Below are 18,405 nucleotides of genomic sequence, written 5' to 3'. Positions count from 1 at the left end.
AAAGAGTTACATCATATGGATCTCCAAGAGACCATTGTATTTAGAATTCAGCGAGAGAGAGGAAGCCATCTAGCTACTAACTACGGACCCGAAGGTCTACAAAGAACTACTCACGCATCATCGGAGAGGCACCAATGGAGGTGGTGAACCCCATCCGAGATGGTGTCTAGATTGGATCTGGTGGTTTTGGACTCTGCGGCGGCTAGATCAATATTTCGTCGACTCCCCTAGGGTTTTGGGAATATTGGGGTATTTATAGAGCAAAGAGGTGGTCCGGGGGGCACCCGAGGTGGGCGCAACCCACCAGGGCGCGCCTCGGCCTCCTGGCGCGCCCTGGTGGGTTGTGCTCTCCTCGGAGCACCCCCCAGGCGCAGCCAGGGCCCATTATGTATCTTCTGGTCCAAAAAAATCTCCGTGAAGTTTCGTTGCATTTGGACTCCGTCTGATATTGATTTCCTGCGATGTAAAAACATGCAGAAAACAGCAACTGGCACTTGGCATTGTGTCAATAGGTTAGTACCAAAAATAATATAAAATGATTATAAAACATCCAAGATTGATAATATAATAGCATGGAACAATAAAAAATTATAGATACGTTGGAGACGTATCAAAGGTGCTCTTCCTAGTGCTGCAACCGTCTACGACATTCTAGCATCTTGAAGTTTCTCATGTCCACATGAGTTCAAACGAGATGAGAGATGTAAGAAGGAGATGGTCGGACCATATGTACAGATAGAACTCGGTTACCATGAAGTTCTAGCAGAAATGTTCTGAGCTTGGAGCACAAAGCATTGAAAGATGAACAAGAGTCATATGGTGACATCATTGGCAATAGTTTGCCTACCGGTCAAAATTGTCATCAGTAGTTATGTCCACATCAATTGCTGAGAACTAGATTTGGATCTTGAATCACTTAAAATCAATTATGAGAGATATCGATTTGAGTGGGAGCACAATTATGTATTAATTAAGTTTAATCTCTAGTACAAATTAATTATGAACTATGTCTATGTGTAGTTTGCATTATAGTTGTAGAATTATGGCTGGCGGTTCCACCTTTGTTGTTGAAATTGGTTGAATGTTATTTGTCTGGTTGAATCTTTTACGATTGAGAGGATTGTCCTCTAAGAGTGCCAAGAAGGATTTCGTCCTACCACATGCTTGCAATGCTCTCTTGCCAATGCTATGGATTATAAGACTCACGTCCTTTGATCCAAAAGCTAGAATTGCATTATGGTCTGCTTGCTTGCAAGAAACCCGAACTTCAAAATGTTTGGGATAGTTATGTGATATTATTGGAACTGAAAACTGTTTTCAGAAACAAACAAAGATATGCGATATCTAAAGAAGTGTTTTGTTTGAAAGAGCTAGTAAAGTGTTAAACTATGATTAAGACTGAAATGCATAAGTCCGAAAGGACACCAGTCATGAGTTGATGATGAGAACTTAAAGAGAAAGAACAAAATCAAAGGATGTAACGAGACTTACATACCTAGGGAAGTTCGGGGCTCAAGCCACTCTTAAAAGGTTAGATAACTTTTCTATTGAGTAGGAGAAATATTAAAATTAAAACTATAAGAAGTTTAGAGGCGGAAGGAAAAGAAGACTGGAATGTCCAGCTCGGGTATGAATGTCATACAAGTTATAAAATGTAGAGAATGTCGGTCAAATAAAGTGTAATTCTTGAGAACTGTGATTAAAATTGTTAAACACTAAATTTTTCGGGAATTGTGGTTAAAAGTTGATCACAAGGATACCAACTCGATAGCATGTTGTTGTGAATCGATGCAAGAATTACTACGACCAAATGACCAACAAATTGATGAGCTTAAAATACGTGTTGAAAATTTTGTAGTAGTTATGATACTTTTGCATCAACATATTGCCTCTGAATTTATTGTCATAATTCATTTTAGAGTTTTGTACACTCTAGCGCATTGCATAGAAGTTTTAAGGGGGCTGTTCATAAGAGAACAATAGTTAATTGATGTAATGAACAAAAGGGCCATACTCCTATTATGAATAGGATTTAAGTTTTGAATATTGATGATAAAACTGAACATCCATAACACTAACGCTAAATGTCGCAAGACTAAAAGAATATCATATATGTGTGACACTGCATTTAGTCACATTGGAGAAATCCGCATGGAGAAATTCCATAGTGATGGCTTTTGGAGTCATATGATTGCGAATCATCTGATACTTGCAACTTTTGTTGAAATAGTGAAGTAAAATACCGTTCATAGGCTATAAAAAATGAGCAACAAAAAATTGGAAATATGCATATTGATGTATGTAGTCCAATAAGTGTTGTTGCAAGCAGCAAATTTATCTATCTTCAAGGATGACTCAAATAGATATTTATATTTACTAATGGAGATATAAATTTGGATCTTTTGAAATGTTTTAAAAGGTTTTCATAATGAAAATTAGAAATTATTGTAACAAGAAAATTATGTTTCTACAATTGGATTGTAGAAAAGAATATTTGAGTTACAAATTTAGCGAGTATCTCATGAGCTATGAAAAATATTGTATAGCTTGCACCTCCTAGAAACACTCTAAGAGTAGAGTGTTTTGAGTAGATATAATCAAGCTATGTATGACATGCTGCGATCAAAGATGACATTAATTATTTCGCCATTATACATTTTAATGTGATGCCTTAGATATTGTGGCTTTTACACTAAAAGAGCGCCATCAAATTTATTGAAGTAAGTAGTACTTTGTAGGTTATCCCAAATGGTTGGGTATTCCTCTATCACTACGGCGAGGCCCGTCTACTATCACTGCGGCATTGCCACGCGAATCTTGCTCTTCTTTTAGCGAATTGCCATACCGCTTCATCCCCGAACCAAAAGACCCCCCCCCCTTCTGCTCCTGCTCCTGCTCCTGCCTACGAAGTCCGCAGATACGGCCAACCACACATCGCACAACAACTGACTGAGTACCCCCACCATCCTTCTTTCTCTAAAAAATGACATGAAAGTTTCAAAATAAGCTCAATGGCATTTGACCGAACACCTGTCGGACGTGGTGTCCGCCATGGATGGGGTCGGCAGGGCGGGCGGATGGTACCTAGCGGCGGATGGATCCACGGTGGACGGCGTCATTGTACAAGGCAAGCGGGTGCGTGGGTAGGGGCTGCGGACGTCCAGCAATGCCTGAGTGGCGGCCGGAGAGTACAGCAGCGGCGGCGGATAATGATGGTGCGGATGCAAAGCAAGGGGGAGCAGGGTGGAGTGGAAGAGAATGGGACCGGGAGGGAGGATTTGACTGGGCCGGGGATGTCGGAGTCCTACGTGGCGGCGGTCCGGACTCCCGCAAAGCCCCCCCTCCCCCGACTTTGATTCCAATTTACGCGCAAAAGGACCTCCGAACTGGCTAGCAGACGGATACAAGATCGCGTTGGATGACAAAACATGCCCGGACTGCATGCCTCAAACTGATGCGGGCGGTTTGAGGGTCCGCGTTGTAGATGCCCTAAGATGTGTTTGCACTAAATTCATGTCCTTTATCATATAACCGATAGATGTTTATGAATACAAAAATGTTCATGTATGTGAAAAAATGAGCTCATGTTTTCAAAAAAGAATATGTACACAAAAAGGGAACATTTTGAAAAAAATGAAAAAAATGAGAAGGGAAAAACAAAACAAGCGAAATAAAAAGAGGGCCGAAACCTATCGGCGTGTTGCCACGTGAATCTTGCTCTCTTTTTTAGCGAACCGCCATACCGTTTCGTCCCCGAATGAGCGAACCGCTTCGCTCTATTCTGAGACGAGAGAAGCGGCAGTTCCTGCCCGCCGGTGAGGCGTCGATCTCCACCCCTCTCGGTTCGCTGCTCCGGCGGCTGGTGGAGAGGGGTGGGCTGGTGTTTCCCTTCCTGTTGTTCCATTGATTTAGGGCTTTGTCTTCATCTAGTAGTACCAATTTGGTGAGATTGTTGTTCCGTCGAATAATGTGGCATCGGCCTCTTCCTCACCACGACGATGTCCTTTTCGGCGACGCTACTGAGCTGATGGTCTCATCTGCTTGCCATTCGTTTGGACCGGTAGGACTTATGTTTCTTCTATCTGGATGTTGTCGTCTCTCATGGCAGCGCCGACAAGTGGGACAGATTGATACTGGTACAGGGTTGGTGGCCCGACGGCTACAGATTGGCGTTCTTCCCCGTCAACGGCGGCGGAATGCGTCTGATCTGGATCCAGGTTGGTGCGGGGAACATCCTCGGTCGACACGCCACATTGCCAAGCGCCTGTTCTACGAGTGTGGTCCTGGGCTCACAACGCCTACAAGGCTATGGCGCAGGCCTAGATTTTGGTTTGCTGGTGCTCTACCTCTTTCCCCGGTGTGCGCCTCGACGGCGCTGGTGGTTGGCCGCTATTTCAGATTTGGTTGTTCGCATATACTCCAATAGATTTATTTATAATATTCTTTTGTGTGGAGTTCTTTCTATAAAGTTTCCTGGACATCTATCATGTCGCGGTCTTTCTGGTAGTTTCGCTATGTGTGTATGCAATTGTACTCTGTTTTGTTGATTAATATAATATGTGTGGCTCAAAAAAAATATTGCTTTTTTTAGGGTACACGCGAATCTTGCTAGTGTAGTAATGGTACATGTGTATGAATCACGACTCCACGAGTTAATTGGGTAATTGTCTTGAAGTCAACACACAGCACACATGACAGGTAATTAGCGTAGAGAGAAAGGATGTTCTTTTATTGCAGGGAAGTGGTAAGCGTGGACCAAATGAAAAAGATATGGAGACCAAGCTACCACACATTTATTGCAACAGAATTTTATGGTAATATACTACCATCCCCTCTCTATTGATTGCATAGTCATAATGGAGAGTATCTTAGACTTCTTTTTTTTTGAAACATGAGAATATCTTAGACTAGCCACAATGAAGAGTAACACACACTACTGTAGTAACATACACATATTCCTAGTCTATATTATTACCTTCATAGTGGGTAGTAACATAAGTGTGGTAACATGCAAAACTTTATTTATTAGGTTATAGACTCATATTGCATTGGGACATGTGATGTTACAGTAACTAGCTAAGTTACTCAAACTACCTCTCTCCTTATTAACTCATTGCCACATAAGCAAATTTGCTGAGTTGGACTCGATGTTACTGTTGAAGTTACTCCCACTGTGGCTAGTCTTAGACAAGTGTGATGCAGATGACATTAGTCGAGCTTACTACCTATATAAGGGCATCTCCAACAGGTTGTATGTTAGTCTTGTTGGTACAATGTCCATGTCATCAACCAACAAGCTAACATACAACTATTCCAATAGGTTGTATCTAAGTTATCTAATAGATGGTGAGAAAATAAATGTGATTTCTTTCTATTTCACCTTGGAGCTTGTGCAAAGGTTGTTGGTTAATCTACATACAACTTTGCTCTCTCTCCACATTTATTACATGCCACATCATCACTATGTCCTAGGTGGCAAATTTACCAACACCTATCTTACAACTGTTGGAGATGCCCTAATGAGTAGTAAAATATGTGTAGTATTATGCAAACCTTCATTAATTAGATGTTGACTCATTTTATTTTGGGTACGTTATGTTACCACAAACATCTCTCTTCATTAACTAATTGTCACCTAAGCAAATCTGTTTTGGAGTACTACATTATTTTACTTCCACTATGGCCAGCCTAAGCTAGTAGTACAATGTAAAGCGAGAAAGTTGAACATAAACTTGGCACAGAAACTATTTTCAGATTTTTTTTATCTTGAAAATGTGTTTCGTGAATTTTCAAAAATACAGGCTCCAGATTTTTTTGTATCTTCAAGATCTGCTTAATTTTTTTTTTCAAAATTCCAGGCTCCATGGAACCCGGTATCTAAAGGCTGGCAGCCTCAATGGAGCGCCTTGGAGTTTAAAGAAAATCTGGAAAAACATATGGGTGTATACTACATTTCTATAATTTCATGATAAAGCAGGTTTGGTGTGAGATAAAACAATAAACGAAAACTAAGGACATTGTAGTGAATAATACATGATGCGTATGTTAAAAATGCAAACCAACAAATTTGTATGTGAAAGGAGTTTTCAATTATATAATTATTTATAAATACATCTTATATATTATTAATTTTATTAATGGTCAAGGCAACCTCACAAAACATATTAGGCACAGTATATTGGGATGGAAGGAGTACATACTCTCCATGATTATGTAATAACATGGCGATGCAACGAGCATCCCCCTACTTCAACAGTTCCATGTGCTTTGGTTGCTTTTATATCGAACAGCACCCCCGCTCTCATCTGGGCACCACCTACACATTGTCACTTGCCAAGGTAGATTGCAATGTCTTCCTAGCTAGCTAGCCAAGCCACTCCTTGGCACTACGTACGATCAATGGCTGCATCTGCGCTGGATGGCGGCCATCTGCACCGTGCTGGTCCTTCTCCTGTGTGGCGCCGGGCAGCCAGCAATGGCCTACGTCGACGATGGGCTAGCTTGCCCTAGCCCCGGGACGCCATGCCGTGTAGGATGCTTATCTGCGTGCGACACCAGCTCGCGGAAGGTGTGCAACATGCTCTGCGGCCTCACGCCGTCGGTGCTCGACGGGGCGGACCAGGGTTGTGTGAATCAATTCCTCTTCTCTTGCATGGCCATCTGCAAGAACTTGTGCGAGCCCCTCCCGGTTAAGACCCCCTGATCACCGTGCGGTTAGTCTCGGTGCTGTTGCTGTTGGATCTCTCTCTACATGCCCTTCAGAGTTTGCCTCCGTGCTGTCCTCTGGCGTAATGTCGCGTGATTTTTTGTATTTTCTGTGTTTTTGCTTCGGCAAGATGTATTGCCCCTGAGGATGTAAGGTTTTCCATCTCTTTTTCCGTATAAACGAGGTCATGGTCTTCGCCCCGGTTACCCACGTAAACCGTCTAAATTTCCATTGAATTGAGATCAATATACATGCGGGACTTCCTCCCCCCGGACCCCCTGTGACGGATTCAAAAGAATACATCACTGCATTCTGAGAGTGATAACACAAAAGGCAATTAACAAAATAGTAGTAGGAGTACATCACAATTGTTGATCCATGGATAGACGGTCAGTGATGCGTGACAGAAATAATTGTTGAAGGAAACATCAAAGAATTGGCCCCGCCAGCCTAAGTACATCGTGTTCACTACACCATGGTATGAAATGAAAACTCGGAAGTAACATGCATGGCCGGCCGGCATACCCAACGCCGCCGGCGCCCTCGCCGGGGGGCGATCAGGGAGTCTGAGCCTCACACATGTTCTTGCAGGTGCCCATGCAAGCCGAGAGGAATTGGTTCACGCAGGCCTGGTCCGCCCCATCGAGCACTGACGGCGTGAGAGTGCAGAGCATGTTGCACACCATCTGCGAACCGGTGTCGCACGCAGATGCGCAATCTGTGTTGCATGGCGTCACAGCGCTAGGGCAAGATAGCCCGCCGTCGAAGTAGGCCATCGCTGGCCGCCCCGCACCACACAGCAGGATGAGCAGCACGGTGCAGATGGCCGCCATCTTGAGCGCGGATGCAGCCATTGATCGTAGGTACCTACCAAGGAGTGGTTTGGGCTAGGCAGCCAGCTAGGAAGATGGTGCAATATACCTCGAGAAGTGGATGAGAGCAGGGCGTGCTCTTTTTATTGGCAACAAATGCACATGGAACTGGACGCAGAGTGATGCTCTTTGTATCGCCATGTTACTTGATCTGCTGATCATGGAGTATGTATGCAGTATCATCCACCATTGCGTCTTACTCTGTAGTGTACTCCAATGAGGAGGAAGGTGTTTTGTCACAAAAGTCTGTTGCAATAAATGTACGGTAGTTAGAACGACTTTTTTGCATTTTATAGCTGTGTACTCTTATGCACTATCTATCCTTCCTCTGTACACTAATCACTCACCATGTAGTATGTTGTGTGTTGACCTCAAGAGGATTATACAATTAACTCGTGGAGTTCGTGGTCCATATACATGTACTACCACACTACCACTCCACTAGCATATGCCGGCATTCCTTGGTTCTTGCCCGTCGCATCAAATAGTGTTTTTTTTGAAACGGAGGCAAAAGATTTACCTCATCCATTAAATAAGAGGAAAGGGTTTGACAGTTTACAAATGACCATGCAAAGACGGCATGACAATTACTCTTGTACAATAATACACCCTAACTTCTTAGCACCCGCCGTGACCCAAAGGTTGGCCTCAAGTATGACATTTTGGAGGAGAATAGGAGGCGGCGTACTCTTGTGTCGAAACACCCGGGCGTTTCTCTCAAACCAAAGAGTCCAAGAGATGAGCATGGTGAGGGAGGCCATTGCTCGTCTATCGGGGTTTCGCGGATCAGTTCGTCTCTCCCACCAACGCATGAGGGGGTCCTCAAGGTGCCAACCGGATGTGTCAATGTGCGCAAGACCAAACTTGTCAATGACCGATCGCCAGGGCGTAATGGAGAAGCGGCACTTGACGAACAGCTGGATGCCCGTTTCTTACTCCCTTTTGCAAAGAGGGCAAAGCCCACAATTTTCCCAACCGCGCCGCTCCAACCGATCTGCCGTCCAAATCCGGTCTTGCAAGGCCAGCCAAGCGAAAAATTTGACCTTTGGGGGGGGGGGGAGCTTTCCATACCATGTAGTGGATAGGCGAGTGTGTTAGACCAAGGAATTGCACCTTATATGCGGTGGACGCCGAGTATATCCCATCAACCGCATGTTTCCAGACAATGTCGTCCTCAACCTGGTCGTCAAGATGGACGTTGCGCAGAAGTGTCCAAAGCGAGAAAAGCTCCCGGACATGGACGGCGGAGACGACTGTGTCATGCTTGATGTGGGTCATCCAAGCGTTCCGTCGAAGTGCTTCCCGCAGCTTCCAAGTCTTCTTTATGGAGGCTTCAAAGATAAGAGGGGCGACATCCATGGGTTTGCGACCAAGAAGCCACGGGGAGTCCCAAAAGGTGTTTTAGCACCATTGCCAACGATGATTTTGGTCGAGGCATAGAAGAAATCCAGGTCTTCCTTGGTGCAAGGGTTGCCTAATCCAACCCATAACTTGTTAGGCTCCTTCCATTCGTACCAGAGCCACCTTAGCCTTAAAGCCCGAGCAAACTTATCAGTGTTGAGGACCCCAAGGCCTCCTTAACTCGTCGGCCTGCAGACCACGTCTCAAGTGACCTTGCATTTTGCACCAGTCATCTTGTTCGAACCAGACCATAGGAAGGCCCTCTCAACCTTGTTGAGATTATGCAGTGTTCCCTTCGGCACAGTGAGAGGCATTATGGAGAAGACCGCTTGAGAGGTGATGACCGATCTAACAAGGGCAGTGTGTCCAATGGTTGTGATGGTTCGTCCAATGGTCGCATCAAATAGTCACCGCGTCATAATGTGCACCTACCTAGGCATCCCCAACAACCATTAAACCGTCTGTAACCGTTCAAACCTGATCCACCCAGAAACCCTCTCCCTCGCCCACGCTCTTTCCCATTAGAGCACCAGCTCCCCATTCATGCTAGCCCGAAGCGGACGTGGACACTCACTGGAGCAGACATTAAAGCGGCGCACCGGCCGAGAGTGTCACCCGCTGCGCACGCTTTCTCTTCACATTGAAACGGCGTCCGTCTACCCGCCTACCACCATTAAATTAGTGCGTGTACCGAGGAACCTACTCCGGCGCTTCGAGCGCCACACATCCGTCCCTGTGTCGGCCGACATTAAACACCTCTTCGGTTGTCACCTCGCATCCGCCGCTATTTAGATGTGGCCAGGGGCGCCGGGCAAGAACCACAGCACACCTCCGCTCTCCGTCTCCTCCTTCTACCAAACCCGTCATGGCCTCCGGCTCCAAAGTCTTGTGAGACCGCCTCTCTGGCAAGCAAAAGGAGCTCTCTAGCATTGCAGTGGCCTAGGTTGCCCGGCAAGCTAGCTGGAATCAGGCTGGCCTCCGGAACCGGCACCACCGTCATCGCCAGGCCGTCCTCGCACGTCCAGGCTGGTCAACGCAGTCTCCTGGCAAATCCATCGCAAGTGATGGCGGCAACGCGTCCGGTAGGCAGAGAAACAAGCCATGTTTGCGGAGGTTGACGCGGCGGCAGAGGAATTTGACTAGGGCACCAACGACGACGTTGCCAATTCCGCATCGGCCGCACCAAGTAGACCATGATAAGTCGCCGCCGCTTGGGTCCCACGAAGGTCACCACCACCGCCTCGCTGGGTTACACAGACGATGACTTGCCCGCTTCGCAAGGGCGTAGGCCACGGCGACCGTCTTCCCCCATCCCAAAAATCACCTTTGATATGTGCTTCACGGAAATGGAGGATAATCTTCCCCTTCCGCGGAGTCACGTCCCCCCGGGGCTTGCGGCAGCCCGATGAATGAGATGCCAGACATGGGAAAGACATGTCGTGGAAATGGGGCTCCACCGCGGCTTGCAATAGACTAGGTTAGAATAGTCTAGCTTGGTCCTATATAATTTTGTTGAAATATGTCCAGAATATAAATGTTCTTGTCCAGTTTATATGAAAATTGCCTGGTTTGATGTAATTCCTTCGATTAGTTGAAATCAGGTTTGAAATGTGTGCGACTATGGTTGGATGGCCGGCTCCCGCGCCAGTGTCCGCGGACTGCTCCCCCCTCCCCCGGTCCGCAGACGGATGCGGTGTCGGATTTGGGGGTTAGCGTTGGAGATGACTTTAGCTCAGCCTGGGTTTTGGCATGTTTTTTCGTTCTCTTTTTGTCTTTGCTTAGTTATCTTTTCTTATTTTTTGTTTTCTTTTTACCCAATTTTTTCTCCATCTTTTTAACATTTTTACACATTAACATATATTGAGGGAATGACTTAACTATATCGGAGGTCTCACCTAAGTTCTGCAAGGCATTCCTATGGACAATCAACACAAGTCTTCATGACCAACAAGTCAAAGAAAGGAGAGAAAAGAAAAATGCCAAATTAGAGATGAAGGCAAAGTAGAAAAGATAAGCCCAAGCCCAAGAAGAGAGCATCCAGAAGGTGGAGGGGATTCTCTCTGCCATTTCCTCTTATTCCACTAGAAGCCCATGGACTCTTAAGGAGCAAATATTACCTCATTCTACCTTCCCAAATCCTCACCTCACCAAGGGTCGTCTTGGTCATTTATAGGTTTAAAATAACTCATCATAGTTGAATAAACTCGAGAGGAGAGACATTCCCTCCCCCCTCCCCATAGAACCAGGGTTCGAAAGGGGCCGATATTCAAAGTCTGAGGTACCTTGTACGACTCAGACTATCAGGATTCGTGGGACTTCGGAGGCGGCGACGTTCTAAATGCATGCGTTGAGCACCACTCTCGACGACTCTCCTCATAGGACATATAGGCCACACTCCCATGAGGCGGCTAAACCAGTTTGATAAAGATCATGATGTCACTTCATCAATTATAGCGACCATGGTAATAAGACCTCCGTACGCACCCCACGCCTACATTCCAATAACCATGCTACTGTATTCCCCTAATCAAAAGAACAGCGACATGAACAATTGTTCTTCTCTTCCATGCTTATCTCGCAGATCGCATACTTTTTCTGGAGCCTATGACCTCCTCCATTGCACGTGCGCCGTTTGGCTCAAACCTAAAATGTGCAGAAGGTAGAATAGTCAAGTAATATGCGCATGCGTAAAGAAGAAGATTCACTTTTGCAATCATGGTACATGTGTCGTTGTTGGACTTCTTGACATGGTGATATCTGTAACCCGAATCAGCATAGGCTCTTTTTCCAATATCAAAACTTCAGAAATTGTAAAACATTTTTTCAATTTGAATTTTAAAAAAAAACTAGAATAAAAACACAAGAACATTTTTTAAACAAGAACTCTTTTTAAAATTGCATTTTTTAACCCTAAAGTTTTTTCAAAATATATTTATTCTAGAACAAACATTTTTTTTAAATTTCAAATACTTTTTGAAAACACAAACATTTTAGAAATGCAGACATTTGAAAAATTCAAACAGTTTATAAAATTATGAATAAAATAAAAAAGTAGAAAAACAAACAAACTGTTAAAGCGAAGAAAAAATCGGTCACAAACCTTCTAGAAGGTTCGCAAAACCGGGTCATGTTTGCTACCTACAAATGGGTGGGCGTCTTTTAGAAGGTTATTGGAGCAGTCCTTAAAAGAACTGGGCCAAATGGCTTTTCAGATTCTCAAAAAGGTTAGTTGATTCTGGGCTGAGAGTACAATACCGGTCTAATATAAATGGAAGAACTCACAAATATAGAGGTCCACTTCTCACTTGCCTCCCTGACATCATCCTACCATGTAACCCGCGTAAACTATGTCTCGCCTGTAACGGTTCCTATTAGAAATCGCCTACGAGCAGCCGCTACTGTGCCGGCCAATACTGTAGCAGTAGTTTCTTTTTCTGTTTTTTTGTTTTTCCATTGTTGTAGCAAGTTTTTTCTTGTGTTTTCTTCAGGATATATCTTTTCTTCTATCTTCAGTTCCTTTTGGGGTTTCTTTGTTCTTTTTTCGGTTTTCTATTTTGCTTTTCGGTTTTGATTGGCTTTTTCCACTTTAATGTTTTCTTTTTTCAATATGTGTCTACCTTTCCTCACTCACAATGTATATTTTTTGTATACAGTAGGAACATTTTCTGTTCATGTTTAATTTTTTCTAAATACATGATTAACATTTTTACAAATATATGTTTTGATGTCAGTTTTTCATACATGTTACAAATTTTTGGTATGCACCTAAAATATTTTCATACACGTTTCAAAATTTTAAAATACATGATTACATTTTTTTAAACGTTTTAAACATTTTTCCCAACATATGTTAAACATATTTGAAATACAAATTAAACTTTTTTGAATGATAAAAAACATTTCTTGAACAGTGAAATATTTTTTGACATTGTACAAAAAAATTTGAAATGTCACCAAAAACATTTTGAAACCGATAAACTTTTTTCTAAAAATGGAACGTACATTCTTTTTGAATGTATGAAACATTTTTTTGAATTACCTGAACATTGTTTTCATTGTATAAACCTTTTTCTAGATGCCACATACATCTTTTTACCAATGTGTGGCATATTTTAATTGTCACAAATATTGTTTGTACTGACCTTTACCATTTTAAATGTATAATATTTTTTTAAAATATAGTGTAAAGTATTTATTACTAATATATATATATATATATATATATATATATATATTGAATATTTAAAACACGCAAAATTGAGAAAGCAAAAAAACGCAAACAAAAATGTGAAGAAAAAATAGACGGAAAAAACAAAAAAAAATACGTCTGACGTTGATGTGTTGTCGGGATGATATGGAACGCGGTTACTAGGCCCACCCAGTACCAACTCCCTGCAGGCGATCCGTGGCTAGGACTAGCTCTGGGCGTCACATAGACACTCCCCATGTGGTCCAGTCTCTGCAACATTTGCAAGTAAAGTATCTAAACAGAATGCTATCCCCAAAATCCCCAGCTCTAGCACCCACGGACCACTCGAAGAAGATTCAACTTCTCCCTCCACACTCTGACCATGGCGCGTGTCGCCGTCTGCACCGGGCCACTCTCCCGCCTCCACTCCACGACGCCTTCTGTCCCATGCCACTCTCTGTCCCATAGCCATTCCCATCTTTTCATTCACCAGCAGCACAAAGCCCCTCACAGTCGGCCCTGTGCTGCCCGAGGTCGTGGACCTGCCCGGGCTCTCCCTGCCCACCGCAATGCTAGCGACGGCGGTGTCCCTACCCACCCCCGAGCGCCGGTGATCCACAATTTTTAGATATGTGGCGAACAAATTTTAGTATACAATGAAGATTTTCATTACCCGATGGGCAGTAGGTGATCTTCTTTTTAAATACACGAAAAATATTTTATAATATATAATGAACATTTTTTAAATACATGGTAACCATTTTTTTGACATACGATATGGGATTTTTAAAATACACAACAAACATTTCTTTAAAACCTATTTCTGTAGACGATGAAAATAATATAAACTATACGTAAAGAAACAAAAAAAAACTCTATCTTATATGTATACTACTTAAAAAAATGCAAGGTTCCCATTCTCTCATTCGTCCAACCTTCCATGTATATCTTCCTCATATTTCCTTCACCTCTTTGATTTTTCCCTCCCATGTATGATTTTCCTTTCATCGTTTTTTCCGGAAAATAGAGTCAATTGTCCCGTGTTTTATTAACTTACCAAAACAAAAACTTATTTTCTTTGGTAAGTCAATAAATTCTCAGCAAATAAGTGTTTAACAATAAGATAGCAGGTAAATCATTACAATTGCATAAAAAACTTGCTCAGATTTTAGCACAACAATTTAATAATAGACGTGTATCTACCAGAATGTTTATACTCCCGTTGCAACGCAAGGGCAATTATCTAGTTTAAAATACGTTCATTCGTCCAACTTTCCTTATATGCGTTCCTCATATTTCCTTCACCTCCTTGATTTTTCCCTCCCATCTCTAATTTTCCTTCCATCGATTTACTCTAAAATAGAGTCAATTGTCCCATATTGTGTTAACTTACCAAAACAAAAATTCTTTTCTTTGGTGAGTCAATAAATTCTCACCGAATAAGTGGTTAACAATAAGATGGCGGGTCAATCATGTCGATTGAATACAAAAACTTGCTCAAATTTTAGCACAACTAATAATAGACGTGCATCTACTAGAATGTTTATACTCCCGTTGCAACGCACGAGCAATTATGTAGTTTAAAATAAAGTTGAAAAAATAAAAGAAATATAATAATATAAAATAAATTGAAATAACAAAAGAGCGTTATAGAAATATGAAAAATAAAAAAAGGACAGAAAAACAAAGAGAAAAGAATAGACCAGCGCACGTATGGAACAAACCAGTGTAATGAATACCACCTCACAAGCATATAGAATAAAACTAGTCTTCTGGAATAGGGCTAGTCTTCTTGAATAGTTTGGATTGCTTATCACATGGGTCACGTAGTCACAGTAGGGACGAAATCTAAGCGTCGCCTTTGGCGCTTTTTACATAGGCCGGTCTCATAACCAGTCTGCTCATAACCACACGTCCACACACCCGCACGTCGTCAGCCAGACAATACACATGTAGGGACGTACATTAGTTTCCGGTCAGTCATTTATTTATTTCTAAAAAAGTTATTTATTTATTTATTATATCTAAATATTCTAAATACATATACTACAAAAATTAATTTACTTAAAACTGCTAAATACATTCCACACATTTTAGAAAATGGTAAACTCACTCCAAAATTGGGTCCGTGTAATTTTGGAAAAACTTTTGTACCATTCAAAAAATGGTTGTGACATATAAGCGTTTTCATATGCTTCAAAAAATTATTCGCAACGTTTCTTAACGATGACTATACGATGTAAAAAATAGTTTCCTACAATTCAAAAAATGTTCATGACATTTACAGAATGTTCAAGCCTTTCAAAAATATGTTCATGGCATTTTAAGAAAACCTTATACAATATTGTTTTTTTTACATATTTAAAACATATACCATACCAAAACTTATGTGCATTTTAAAAATATTTAAGATGTATTCAAAAAAACTTAAACATGTACTCCCTCCGTCCAAAAATAAGTGTCTTAACTTTGTACTAACTTTAGTACAAATTGATACTAAGGTTGCGACACTTATTTTGGGACGGAGGAAGAATCTAGAAACGTGTTCATCTTGTATTTGAAAAATATTTAACGTGTATCACCAAAATGCTTCTGTGTATAAAAATTGTATAAAATATATTTGATTTTTTTACATGTAATTAAATAGGTAAAAATGAAAAAAAAAACTAAAAACCCGTTGAAAAAACACGTAGAAACAAACCAGAGAAAAACCCTACATGGAAGCCTCCAAAACCTTTCTAAACAAGTTCATAAAAACTTTCTAATACCCAATCCAGAATGCCACAGTACTGAGCCGCCCCCCTAACGTGGCGCAAGACGGCAAGAGGCGAGATGAGCTACAGAGAACCCAATCCTAATTAGTAGGTCCTCTGAGGGTCTATCCACAAAAACCCTATCCCCAAAATCCCCAGCTCCAGCACCCGCGAACCACTCGAAGAAGATTCAGCTGCTCCTCCACGCTCCGACCGACCATGGCGCGCGCCGCCGTCTCCACCGCGCCGCTCTCCCGCCTCCACTCCCCCACGCCCTCCATTCCGTGCCACTCTGTGTCCTCGCAGCTCCGCATTCACCAGCAGCGCAAGCCCCTCACCGTCGCCTCGGCGTTGCCGGAGGTCGCGGACCTGCCGGGGCTCTCCCTGCCCGCCGCGGCGGCCGCGGCCGCGGCCCTGGCTGCCGCGGTGTCCCTCTCCGACCCGGAGCGCCGGCGCAAGGCGCAGGCGGAGGCGGTGGGCGGCGGGGACAAGGAGGCGGTGCGCGCCTACTTCAACTCCACGGGCTTCGAGCGGTGGCGCAGGATCTACGACCCGGCCACGGACGACGTGAACCGCGTGCAGCTTGACATCCGCGAGGGCCACGCGCAGACGGTGGCCGCCACTCTCGCCATGCTGCGGGACGCCCCGGACGTGCCCCTGGCCGGCGCCACGGTGTGCGACGCCGGGTGCGGCACGGGGTCGCTCTCCATCCCGCTGGCCGCCGCGGGGGCCTCCGTGCTGGCCTCCGACATCTCCGCCGCCATGGTCTCGGAGGCGCAGCGGCAGGCGCAGGCCGCTCTCGCCGCCGGGACGTCGCCGGGGTTCCGCATGCCGCGGTTCGAGGTGCGCGACCTGGAGAGCCTGGAGGGGCGGTACGACGTGGTGGTGTGCCTGGACGTGCTCATCCACTACCCGCGGGAGGAGGCGCAGAAGATGATCCGCCACCTCGCCTCCCTCGCCGGGAAGCGGCTGGTCATCAGCTTCGCGCCCAAGACGCTCTACTTCGACGTGCTGAAGCGCGTCGGCGAGCTGTTCCCCGGCCCGTCCAAGGCCACGCGCGCCTACCTCCACTCCGAGAAGGACATCGAGGAGGCGCTCCGCGCCGCCGGCTGGCGCGTCAATAACAAGGGCTTCATCTCCACCCAGTTCTACTTCGCCAAGCTCTACGAGGCCGTCCCCGTCGCCGCCGGCTCGTCGTAGCAAATGTGTTCATAGACCGACTGTGGTTGTATCTTGCAGAGTGTAGCTAATACGTACGTGTATCTCTAATCTCTCGGTGGTATCTCTAATCTCTCGGTGGTTCAAGCATGATTCGTTCTTGTCATCGTGCTGCGTCAAAGCTAGGCATTGCGCCATGAGTTTCTTCTTCGATATGGACATCGAGCATCGCTCTGCTCTGGTCTGAATGCCAGTGGACTCAGAGTCAGTGAGGAGACGTCGAGCAGAGCAGCTGCTGCAGATAAAAACAGAGAGCTCTGTTTATAGTCGAGCGCGCGCGCGCCCTAGGGGCTATGCTGAAGATAATGCAGGGCGCCACCAGCAACCCTCGATGTGCGATGTTCTCCACCGCACGCTGCAGTGTCCTCCCCGTCCACCCACAGCCGCGCGTCGCCGTCCCCGTGCCACGCCGGCGCGCGCGGGCGCTTACCGCCGTCTCGGCGAGGCCGCGCCGCGGAGGCGCGCGCCGGGACCGCTCGTGGGACGACGACGGAAGCGGCGGGAGCGGCGACGAGGACGGCATCGACGAGAGCTTCTTCGGGGACGCGCGTGACGAGGAGGAAGACGAGCCGGAGGAGGAGGAGGAGTCGCCGCCGCCTTTGGGGCCGGGGCGACGGGCGGCCGGCTCGCCGGAGTCGCCCGGGGGGCAGCTGCGCGGGTCGGACGTGCTGCGGGCGCTGCAGCGGGCGGCCGCGGCGAAGGAGGCCAAGAAGAAGAGCAAGCGGAGTGCGGGCGCCGCGCGGCCGGCGGCGCGGCGGCAGGGGAAGGGCGGCGGCGCGAAGGCCGCGGATGAGGTCGTGGCGGGGGAGGCGAGGCCGATAGAGATAAGGCGCGAGTGGGCGCCGAGGATCCGGGAGCTGGAGCTCAGGGTGCAGCAGCTCCTCCACAAACACCAGTAGGATTAAAGAGCTTTGTTGGTTATCATGGCTCGTAGTTTGTCGAGCGACTAATCCATGATTGCGCCGGCGAAGAAGCGTGCTTTGAATCTGTTGAATTTTGATTCTTGGATGTATATGCACTCCCTTCTGATTCTGATTTTTTTTAGTTTTGAAAACATTTTGGAGTGCTGATTTTGTTGTTTTTGCCATGGCAATATCAACTTGGCGACACCGCAAACCCGCCGTATCAAAGCTTCAAGAGGGCGGCGTGCAGGCGGGGGCTGGGCCAGGGTGCAAGGGGCGGGGACGCTGGGCGTCGCCATCGTAAAAAAAAAATAGACCAACCCAAAGGTTAACTCTTGTTGGCATTTTTTTATAGGAGAAACTC

The 18,405-nt window shown here is 45.2% G+C and overlaps 2 protein-coding genes across 2 annotated transcripts; both read left to right on the top strand.

The window, feature by feature from the left end:
* Window positions 1-15,766: 15,766 nt before the first annotated feature.
* Window positions 15,767-17,245, top strand: LOC109768643 (uncharacterized). The gene has a single exon (XM_020327392.4). The coding sequence runs from the start codon at window positions 16,141-16,143 to the stop codon at window positions 17,119-17,121; it is 981 nt and encodes a 326-aa protein (XP_020182981.1). The 5' UTR covers window positions 15,767-16,140; the 3' UTR covers window positions 17,122-17,245.
* A 187-nt stretch (window positions 17,246-17,432) lies between these two features.
* Window positions 17,433-18,193, top strand: LOC109768644 (uncharacterized). The gene has a single exon (XM_020327393.4). It carries the CDS (start codon window positions 17,433-17,435, stop codon window positions 18,036-18,038), a length of 606 nt encoding a protein of 201 aa, XP_020182982.1. The 3' UTR covers window positions 18,039-18,193.
* The last annotated feature ends 212 nt before the right edge of the window (window positions 18,194-18,405 follow it).

This window comes from Aegilops tauschii, chromosome 7 (genome assembly GCF_002575655.3).
Source record: "Aegilops tauschii subsp. strangulata cultivar AL8/78 chromosome 7, Aet v6.0, whole genome shotgun sequence".
In the NCBI taxonomy this organism is placed as follows: Eukaryota; Viridiplantae; Streptophyta; class Magnoliopsida; order Poales; family Poaceae; genus Aegilops; species Aegilops tauschii.
Note: the sequence above shows the minus strand (reverse complement) of the source record. Positions and strands in the feature narration are given on the sequence as shown.

Bases quoted from the DNA above. Each gene is read 5' to 3' on its own strand.
- LOC109768643 (XM_020327392.4), top strand. From the start codon at position 16,141: ATGGCGCGCGCCGCCGTCTCCACCGCGCCGCTCTCCCGCCTCCACTCC.
- LOC109768644 (XM_020327393.4), top strand. From the start codon at position 17,433: ATGCTGAAGATAATGCAGGGCGCCACCAGCAACCCTCGATGTGCGATG.